General features: G+C 44.7%; 3 protein-coding genes across 3 annotated transcripts in view; 1 reads left to right on the forward strand and 2 right to left on the reverse strand.

Moving 5' to 3' along the window:
* Positions 1-3645, reverse strand: part of Rsph3 (Radial spoke head protein 3) — a 74209-nt gene extending 70564 nt beyond the window's left edge. The window contains exon 1 of the mRNA XM_070131252.1: positions 2676-3645. Within this exon, the coding sequence (XP_069987353.1) occupies positions 2676-3481 (806 nt within the window). The 5' untranslated portion in view covers positions 3482-3645. The remainder of the gene's footprint in view (positions 1-2675) is intronic.
* A 395-nt stretch (positions 3646-4040) lies between these two features.
* On the forward strand, positions 4041-4688 carry LOC138864420 (prophage side tail fiber protein homolog StfR-like; the record flags this gene model as incomplete). The annotated part of the gene is made up of 1 exon (XM_070131527.1): positions 4041-4688. A coding segment is annotated over one exon (648 nt), but the record flags the coding sequence as incomplete, so codon positions are not given.
* LOC138864421 (retinitis pigmentosa 1-like 1 protein) lies at positions 4689-7841 on the reverse strand. Its single transcript, XM_070131528.1, has 3 exons — positions 5186-7841; positions 4739-5106; positions 4689-4692 (listed from the first exon to the last, which is right to left on the reverse strand). Exons 1-3 carry the CDS (start codon positions 7298-7300, stop codon positions 4689-4691), a joined length of 2487 nt encoding a protein of 828 aa, XP_069987629.1. The 5' UTR covers positions 7301-7841.
* Positions 7842-10000: the final 2159 nt, after the last annotated feature.

A 10000-nucleotide genomic window follows, 5' to 3' on the forward strand; every position in this document is an offset into this window, starting at 1 on the left:
TTTATTTACGTGTCTTAAGGTACTGTTAACTATAAAGGCCATAACTACACAGGCGACGTTGATTATTTATGTGTGTGTGTGTGTGTGTGTGTGTGCGCGTGTGCGTGTGCGTGTGTGCGTGTTCGTGTGCGTGTGCGTGTGCGTGTGCGTGTGCGTGTGTGCGTGTTCGTGTGCGTGTGCGTGTGCGTGTGCGTGTGCGTGTGTGTGTGTGTGTGTGTGTGTGTGTGTGTGTGTGTGTGTGTGTGTGTGTGTGTGTGTGTGTGTGTGTGTGTCTATATGCATATACATATACATATGTAAACATGTAAGAATTCCCACCTAAAATGAATGTGCGCGCTTGAACTTTGTCATTTTTTTCTTTATCAAGGTCGGACAAATTATGGGTATAATGCAAATGAGTTAAATATAAGGATATTTTTTTCATTTACATTCATAATTATCGAATAGAGCTAGGAGTAATGTACTTGCAAAGGTCAAAGGGGTAATGATATACTAATAAGATATAAGCACCAAAAAATTGTTTTTTTTTTTATACTTGACGCCTTCCTATGTTCATATATTTGTTTACGGTTTCTTAATTAGTTTTATGGTTTCTTAATTAGATTTCTATTGATACTGTAGTGTTTTACATAAGCAGGAACATTTACATTAGTACGTCCAATCTTAGGAAAAGCAAAAAACTGGCAACTCACTCCAAATCCTCGAGAGTTCCGAGTCGCCAAGTCGTTTTTTTCTTCTTCTTTTTTCTAAATACTTAACTCTTAATACTTGTAGTTACACATGTTTGCGATTTAAACTTGAATACAATATTTACCCGTTTTTGAAATTTAAATATTTCATCATTCAACACCACATCTTTGTTTTTCATCAAAAACGACTTTAGCGAATCGGTGGACTTAGCGAGTCGGGGGTGAAAGTAGACGTATAAGTAGAGAAACATACGTAAGCAAGTCTGTCTATGTATGTTATGGCGTCCCTACTATCGTATCTCCCTTATTATCCGATTATATCTCTCCATTTTCGTTCTGCGTTTCCTCCCTATGATCTCACGCACTCTTGGTATTAGTTACTATAACGAATCACCCACGAAGGCAATGCGACCTTGGACGACCTGATCACACCCTCCCCTCCTCTGCCATCCTTTCTCCCCGTGTCACCTGTAATGAGGGGAGTAGCTCATTTCCCTCCTCAGTGATTACGGGGAGCGAGGGGAAGAAAGAGGGAAGACCTTGCTCTTGATTCTTCCCATTTTCCCTTTCTCTTTCCCTTCACGTGAAAGGCAACGGCGTCATTTGAGGTCAAAGGTCATGGCGCCTTTCAGGGGAAGCAAGTTCATTCGTCTTCCTTTTCCTGAAGGGTACTGGTGCTGTACTGTTTCTCCTTTGATGTGGTTCTGCTTGATACACTGTGATGTCTGGACGATATAAATGAAATCGATTTGGGTGAAATTTAAGTCGGATTAGTTAGGCGAATTTGTCAAATTGCGGATAAGCCTGTACACCTTTCAATGGAACTTCTGCGAATAAAAAATACCTTGTTCTGCTCAGTCAGAATAAAAACACATATCATACATTATTGAGCCTAGTTTTCCGTTACAATAAGACTTTTACATTACTCTCTCCCTGACAATATATCCCCTTCACTCCTGCATATTTTCAACTGCTCTCTGACCTCATATTTCTCCATCGTTCTAGTTTCGCTCCTCATTATACGCTGCGATATTACCGGGTCTATTACCCCCGTGAATGCTCTTTTCCTCTCGTGGCAGATTGGGGCTTTGGGTCGGACGCATCAAGGCGACATATGGCTCTATTGACCCGAGGTACTGTTGGGCGGAGCTGGAAGTATGTCTATGTCAATGCTGGTTTTGAGTAGAGAAAGTGTGTAGTAATTTGAAAACGTTCATGGACACACATACATACATACACACACACATACACACACACACACACAACGTCATGTGTTAGCTTGATCAGTGTACTGCATAATATAAAATATGCGTTTTATTCGTGAATATTATTGTCCTCATTTTCGAAACCAACATACAGGAAGTGAGTGAAAAGTAGTCTGTTACTGAGACACGATATGTTTTTTTTTTTTATTGTATGATATTATTATGTGCCTGTATATGCGTGTTAGAACTTGGGCGTTTAAATTCCTCGCAAAGTTGCATACGAGTGAAAAAAAACTTGAATCTTACGGTATGGCCAGAAATGACAGAGCACACTGAAAAAGATTAACAAGGCCCAAGACTTATAAGTTACTTCTCTGGTCTAGAGTCCCGAACTTGTATTTTGCAGTTACAAGTGGGTATTCTGTAATATTCATTATCAGGTCATCGATCTTGAAAAATCACACGGGGTGAGTGCCCGGTGTGCTCATACGCATGAATCTAGTTCATGCAAAACTTTACACGTCTGTAATACCCATTCATTTTTTTCTATTACATAATCATTTGCTCCAGAAGGAAATGAGGCTCTGAGGTAGAACGTTGTGTATTGCTGGCATAATGTAAGTGTTATTTCTAGTGCTTTTTCTTTTGTCCCATAATATAGTAATTACGCATGTTAGGATGAGATTTAATGCGAGATATTTTTGTGTTGTTCCCCCTTTCGCTATGATAACACTGGGTGAAACTGGTCCAAACCACCGATGACATCATCACGTGACCTTACCTTATTTTTAGCCTAAAGGAAGAGTTGGGATCCTGGTCGTACTGGCTGGTGGTGGCCACCCGCCCGGCGGCCATCTTGCGCACGTGGAGGAGCCTCGGCTGAGAGCTATACGTGTACACATACAGCTTGTTCTCCTCGGGCACCCACACCTCGCTCGTGCTCGCTACTTTCCCGCCCGTGATCTCCGGCGCCGAGTTTATCGACTCCGAAGACTTCTTGAGGCTTGAGGTCTTCCTGCTGCCGATCCGTTTTCTGCGGGTGCTCGTCCTCGAGGACTTGTTCTTCGTGCCGGCGGTCCTGGGTCTGCCGCTGTCGTGGTCCAGGGAATGAAAGCCGTCCTTCTGTCGAGTCTCCGGCATGGACTCCATCCCGATAGACCTGTGAGTGTCAAACGCCCCTCTGTCTGAGTCTCCGTCGATGCTCAGGTTGACGGGCGGGAGGTCGAGGGTGGCCAAGGAGACCTGGCTGCCCTGCCACTCCTCCTGGCTCGCCTGCGACGTCGTCTCTTCCTGCTGGCCGGGTTCTGCTGCCGTCTCGACTATGGCCGGCGGTTCCTCTTGCAGCGCCGCCTCGTCTTTACTCTTCTCCTCCACTACCCTCTTCGGGCGGAACCTCCGGACGGGGACCTTGTTTCTCGGTTTAGCGTTTTCGGGGCGCGCTGACGTCTGCACCGGCGTCGGCCGCCACGAGATGGGCTTCCTGTTGGCTGCCACTCTGCTCAGATCCAGAGGCGGCTTCGAGGGAAGCCTTTTAGCCGAGGGCTGGCCGCCCTTCGAGACCTTCCGAACCTGGAAGCGGCCGGGCATCTTCGCGATGGCCGGGACTTCTTCGATCTCTTCGTCTTCCTTGTCATTCTTTTCCCCTTCACCCTCAGGAGCCTTGGCCTCGTCGCTCGGCTCGCCGGCTTCTTCGGCAGTGGCTGCTGCTTCCTCACTTTCAGCAGTTTCTGCTTCAGCTTCAGCAGTTTCTGCTTCAGCTTCAGCAGGTTCTGCTTCAGCTTCAGCTTCGGCTTCAGCAGGTTCTTCTTCTGCTTCAGCTTCAGCAGGTTCTGCTTCAGCTTCGGCTTCAGCAGGCTCTGCTTCAGCTTCGGCTTCAGCAGGTTCTTCTTCTGCTTCAGCTTCAGCAGTTTCTACTTCAGCTTCAGCAGGTTCTGCTTCAGCAGGTTCTGCTTCAGCTTCAGCTTCGGCTTCAGCAGGTTCTTCTTCTGCTTCAGCTTCAGCAGGTTCTGCTTCAGCTTCGGCTTCAGCAGGCTCTGCTTCAGCTTCGGCTTCAGCAGGTTCTTCTGCTTCAGCTTCAGCAGGTTCTTCTGCTTCAGCTTCAGCAGGTTCTTCTTCTGCTTCAGCTTCAGCAGGTTCTTCTTCTGCTTCAGCTTCAGCAGGTTCTGCTTCAGCTTCGGCTTCAGCAGGTTCTTCTTCTGCTTCAGCAGGTTCTTCTTCTGCTTCAGCTTCAGCAGGTTCTGCTTCAGCTTCAGCAGGCTCTGCTTCAGCTTCAGCAGGCTCTGCTTCAGCTTCAGCAGGCTCTGCTTCAGCTTCAGCAGGCTCTGCTTCAGCTTCAGCAGGCTCTGCTTCAGCTTCAGCAGGCTCTGCTTCAGCTTCAGCAGGCTCTGCTTCAGCTTCAGCAGGCTCTGCTTCAGCTTCAGCAGGCTCTGCTTCAGCTTCAGCAGGTTCTCCTTCAGCTTCAGCAGGTTCTCCTTCAGCTTCAGCAGGTTCTGCTTCAGCTTCAGCTTCAACTTCAGCAGGTTCTGCTTCTGCATCAACTTCAGCAGGTTCTGCTTCTGCTTCAACTTCAGCAGGTTCTTCTTCTGCTTCAATCTCACCAGGTTCTGCTTCTGCTTCAACTTCAGCAGGTTCTTCTTCTGCTTCAACTTCAGCAGGTTCTTCTTCTGCTTCAACTTCAGCAGGTTCTGCTTCAGCTTCTGCTTCAACTTCAGCAGGTTCTGCTTCAGCTTCTGCTTCAACTTCAGCAGGTTCTGCTTCAGCTTCTGCTTCAACTTCAGCAGGTTCTGCTTCAGCTTCAACTTCAGGTTCTGCTTCAACTTCAGCAGGTTCTTCTTCTGCTTCAACTTCAGCAGGTTCTGCTTCTGCTTCAACTTCAGCAGGTTCTGCTTCAGCTTCTGCTTCAACTTCAGCAGGTTCTGCTTCAGCTTCAACTTCAGCAGGTTCTTCTTCTGCTTCAACTTCAGCAGGTTCTGCTTCTGCTTCAACTTCAGCAGGTTCTTCTTCTGCTTCAACTTCAGCAGGTTCTGCTTCTGCTTCAACTTCAGCAGGTTCTGCTTCTGCTTCAACTTCAGCAGGTTCTGCTTCTGCTTCAACTTCAGCAGGTTCTGCTTCTGCTTCAACTTCAGCAGGTTCTTCTCCTTCAACTTCAGCTGGTTCTTCTTCTGCTTCAGCTTCAGCAGGTTCTGCTTCAGCTTCAGCAGGTTCTGCTTCAGCTTCAGCAGGTTCTGCTTCAGCTTCAGCAGGTTCTGCTTCAGCTTCAGCAGGTTCTGCTTCAGCTTCAGCAGGTTCTGCTTCAGCTTCAGCAGGTTCTTCTGCTTCAGCTTCAGCAGGTTCTTCTTCTGCTTCAGCTTCAGCAGGTTCTTCTGCTTCAGCTTCAGCAGGTTCTGCTTCCGCTTCAACTTCAGCAGGTTCTGCTTCCGCTTCAACTTCAGCAGGTTCTGCTTCCGCTTCAGTTTCAGCAGGTTCTTCTTCTGCTTCAGCTTCAGCAGGTTCTTCTGCTTCAGCAGGTTCTTCTGCTTCAGCTTCAGCAGGTTCTTCTGCTTCAGCTTCAGCAGGTTCTGCTTCTCCTTCAACCTCAGCAGATTCTGCTTCAGCTTCAGCAGGTTCAGCTTCTGCTTCAGCTTCAGCAGGTTCAGCTTCTGCTTCAACTTCAACAGTTTCTGTTTCAGCTTCAACTTCAGCAGTTTCTGCTTCAGCTTCAACTTCAGCAGTTTCTGCATCAGCTTCAACTTCAGCAGGTTCAGCTTCAACTTCAGCAGGTTCTGCTTCAGCTTCAACTTCAGCAGGTTCTGCCTCAGCTTCAACTTCAGCAGGTTCTGCTTCAGCTTCAACTTCAGCAGGTTCTGCTTCGGCTTCAACTTCAGCAGGTTCTGCTTCTGCTTCAACTTCAGCAGGTTCTGCTTCGGCTTCAACTTCAGCAGGTTCTGCTTCGGCTTCCACTTCAGCAGGTTCTGCTTCGGCTTCCACTTCAGCAGGTTCTGCTTCGGCTTCCACTTCAGCAGGTTCTGCTTCGGCTTCCACTTCAGCAGGTTCTGCTTCGGCTTCCACTTCAGCAGGTTCTGCTTCGGCTTCAATTTCAGCAGGTTCTGCTTCAGCTTCAACTTCAGCAGGTTCTGCTTCTGCTTCAGCTTCAATTTCAGCAGGTTCTGCTTCGGCTTCAACTTCAGCAGGTTCTGCTTCAGCTTCAGCACTTTCTTCTTCGCCTTCAGCTTCAGCACTTTCTGCTTCAGCCTCAGCACTTTCTGCTTCGCCTTCAGCAGTTTCTGGTTCCACTTCTTCCTCGCCCTCAGCAACTGCTACTTCCGCAACTTCTGTTGCGTCACCTTCCTCAGTGCCCTCTTTTTCTCCGTCAGCTGCTTGTTCGTCTTCATCGACGGCTGCTTCTTCACCCTCGGCCGCCGGGGCCTCCTCCTCCCCTTCGTCCGCGTTTGGCTCCATCTCGGCGCCCTCCTTGCCCTCGTCCGCCCCCGCCAGAGCGTCCGCAAGACTGTCTCTGAGCAGCGACAGCTCCACCGTCGTGCCGAGCCCTTCGTCGCGCGAGTGGCTCAGGGAGTCTCGGAAGCTCGCAGCCAGAGAAGACGGTTCGTCCATGTCTCCATGATATCCGTTGGCATCGTCGAGGCCCCCAAGGCTTTTCTCCTGAAAACCATCGCCGAACCTCATGGTCTCCACGCCTCCATAGCTGTTAGACAGACTGGACAGGACGTCTTGATTGTCTCCGGTGTAGCCTCCGTCATCCTCTTCGATAAACTCTTGGCTGAAGGTTTTTTCCTCCTCGTCGTCGCCAGGCTCTTCTTCTGCGTCGTCAGCATTGTCGGCTGCTGGCTCCTCCCCTTCCTCCACCGGGAGTGCTGGAAGCTCATTGTCATCATTTATACTCCCTCGTCCCTCGTCGTCGTCCACCTCGTTCGCGCCTTCAGTTTCTTGGCTTCCATCATTTTCTTCGTTTTCGGCGTCCTCGTCTTTCTCGCCCGTGCTGTGTATCCCTTCGTCTTTACTCCCACTGCTGCCTGCCGAATCTCCGCGAGAGAGTTTTTCTTCACTTTCCACCACATCGTCCTTTTTCTCTCCCTTTTCTGCTTTTGGTTTACCGCCTTTGCCTTTGAGCCGCTGAAGCCGCCTCTGTCTCTGCTGCGCGAGATAGTCTTTGAACTGCGGCTTCTCGTCCACCGAGGAACTTAGACTTCTGCCTTTCCTCAACTCTGCGCCCCCCCGGTTTGCCCTCGTGCCGGGGCCGCGAACGCCTCCCGACTCCTCCCCAGTTCCCTTTACCTTCCTCACCCTGTTCCTCCTTCCCTGCCTGTTAGAGGATGACATGATGCTCGAGCTCCCTCTTCCCTCAGGAACATTGCGAGACACAATGGGGGAGAGGGAACCTGCTGGCTCGCTTATGTACACGTCAGCCATCACGGGCAGCGGGTATCACCATTGCACATGCCTTGGGGCGCCGGTCAGCTCCAGGTCAGGTCGTCATGTTTCCTGGGAACTTAACCTTCGAGAAATGCAGGTATTATGAACAGTGTGATACGAAAGAATAAATTCGCTGTGGGTGACACAGTTTTGTTCTATTGTACTAGTATGCACTTGATGAAACCGGTCTTCAAACTTTTTTTTTTATTTCTTATTCAATCGGTATATGAAACTTTTTATTTCCAGTGCACGAACTAAGGAGGTACTGCCTTGAAAGATCGGCTGATAGATAATCTCCGTTAGATTTGACGTAATTCAACCGAAAATTATCTTAGAATTGACTATTTTGCGGTATAACAAACACACACACACAAGAAAGGTTCCATCGCAGATTCCTTAAAGAGAACTCTCTTGGAAGACTGCGCTGAAGTAGAATATTCTCTGCCCTGGGAAAATTATAACTTTTTTCTGTTCCTTCTGACACGAAACTAAATAAAACACTTAAATAGTGAGACGTGGATGACCGAGCGTGTGTACCTCTGAGAGCGCGGGAGGTGACTAAGGCATGCGGTGACCAGACGGCTCGTCCAAGCATAATGTCACTAAGTGGCGCTAGATGGCACCTGTGGCAGCCACATTCCTCGCTCGATCACAGGCCGTGGATTCGCGCTCTTCGAGAAACCTATTATTTTTCTCGTTCTTCTTAGAATACACGGTGTATTGAGAGAAAAAAATCACTTGTCGAATGAGAATAACGCGTCGTCGAGTACATTTCTTTTCATTCACTTGTGTTATATCTTGTTAGAAGAAATGCGCTGCTACAGTGACCTTGGCTGGCACTGTAGCAATTGCCATCCATGAAGATGGAATAATCAATAACGGTAATTCAGTCTACTGTTGCCCCTTCGAACTTCTTGCGACAGGCTGTAAATGTGTTTTCTATAAATGATCCGGTAAAGAGCCATGCTAATGAGGCGGACTTGTTTGTAATTACTATCTTTTTTCATTCATAATGTTATCGTGTTCAACTTGCAATTTTACTCACTCATTAAACGAGTCCATAACATGAATACTCACTTTCTATCTATTAACGTCTATTACTATTCAGAATCGAAGAAGTATTATCCTGGGGTTATTCCTTAATCTCATTTCCTTCTTTATCTGTCTTACTTGGAGATTACAATGTCACACCCACCTGTTGTCAGTGTCAACCTCACCATTGCAAGGAACTCAAGAACACATGTTGCTATGTGCGGTATTTGTTGATGTTGTAACTTCCCGCTCATTATGTTACTTTCACCCAGACTGCTTGAGAATCTGAACTCAAGTAGTGCCTTAAAACAAATAATTGGTGAGGTTGTTTGTACACCATTTAAAACTTTCAAATAATCTAGTTAATACACGCAAGAACACACATATAAAGTCTCTCGTATACATGCACATCATGAAATATTCATAAAGGTTGTAGCAGAATTTGCGTCGTGCCTGTTCCCGCGTCCGTGAGCACCAAGCTTCAAAACGTATTCTAGGCTTCACAATGTCCTTTTAGGCTACTGCTGGTTTTGCAAAATATTTTATAGAAATAAATGGAACGGCTTTTAAACTACCAATGACACCAGCTTTCAAAACATAAGAATTGGCCAGACATGTTACGTAGTACGATTAATTCTGCGTTCACCTTATGTCTATATGTACTGTAAAATCAGTTTTATGTAATAAAAATCACCATTGTTACAAAGGTTGCACCAAAAGTTTTCAGACTATAATGTCATATCTGTATCAACATGGATGTAAAAAAAAAAAAAAAAAAATTATATGCCTTAAAACTCAAGGACTAATAAGAAGTGGTGATTAGGTGATTAAGTGACAATAGTGACGACGATGGTTAAGATCTAAATGGCGGCACTTAAGGATTATAGAAAACTGAAGGGGAATACAATTAGCGTTACCTCTGAATATTTCATACGGTAATATTTCACTCAGATAAACGAAAATAATCAATAGAGATTATCATACTTTCGAAGCCATTTACCATACAAACATATTGTAACATCAACGATGGTAAATGAAACAAAATCATATATACATATATACATATATATATATATATATATATATATATATATATATATATATATATATATATATATATATATATATATATATATATATATATATATATATATATATATAAATGCATACATACATACATATATATATATATATATATATATATATATATATATAAATATATATATATATATATATATATATATATATATATATATATATATGTTGATACACACTCATGTGTGTGTGTGTGCGTGTGTGTGTATACACACACACACACACACACACACACACACACACACACACACACACACACACATATATATATATATATATATATATATATATATATATATATATATATATATATATATATATATATATATATATATATATATATATATATATATATATATATATATATATATATATATATATATATATATCATAGCTATCTATCTATCTATATCTATATATATACACACACTCGCATATATATATATATATATATATATATATATATATATATATATATATATATATATATATATATATATATATATGTAACCTTGAAATCCTGATTCATTTTAACAAGTTGTACCTTAATTTAGGTCATATTGATCCGAC

Source organism: Penaeus vannamei, chromosome 16 (genome assembly GCF_042767895.1).
Source record: "Penaeus vannamei isolate JL-2024 chromosome 16, ASM4276789v1, whole genome shotgun sequence".
NCBI lineage: Eukaryota > Metazoa > Arthropoda > Malacostraca > Decapoda > Penaeidae > Penaeus > Penaeus vannamei.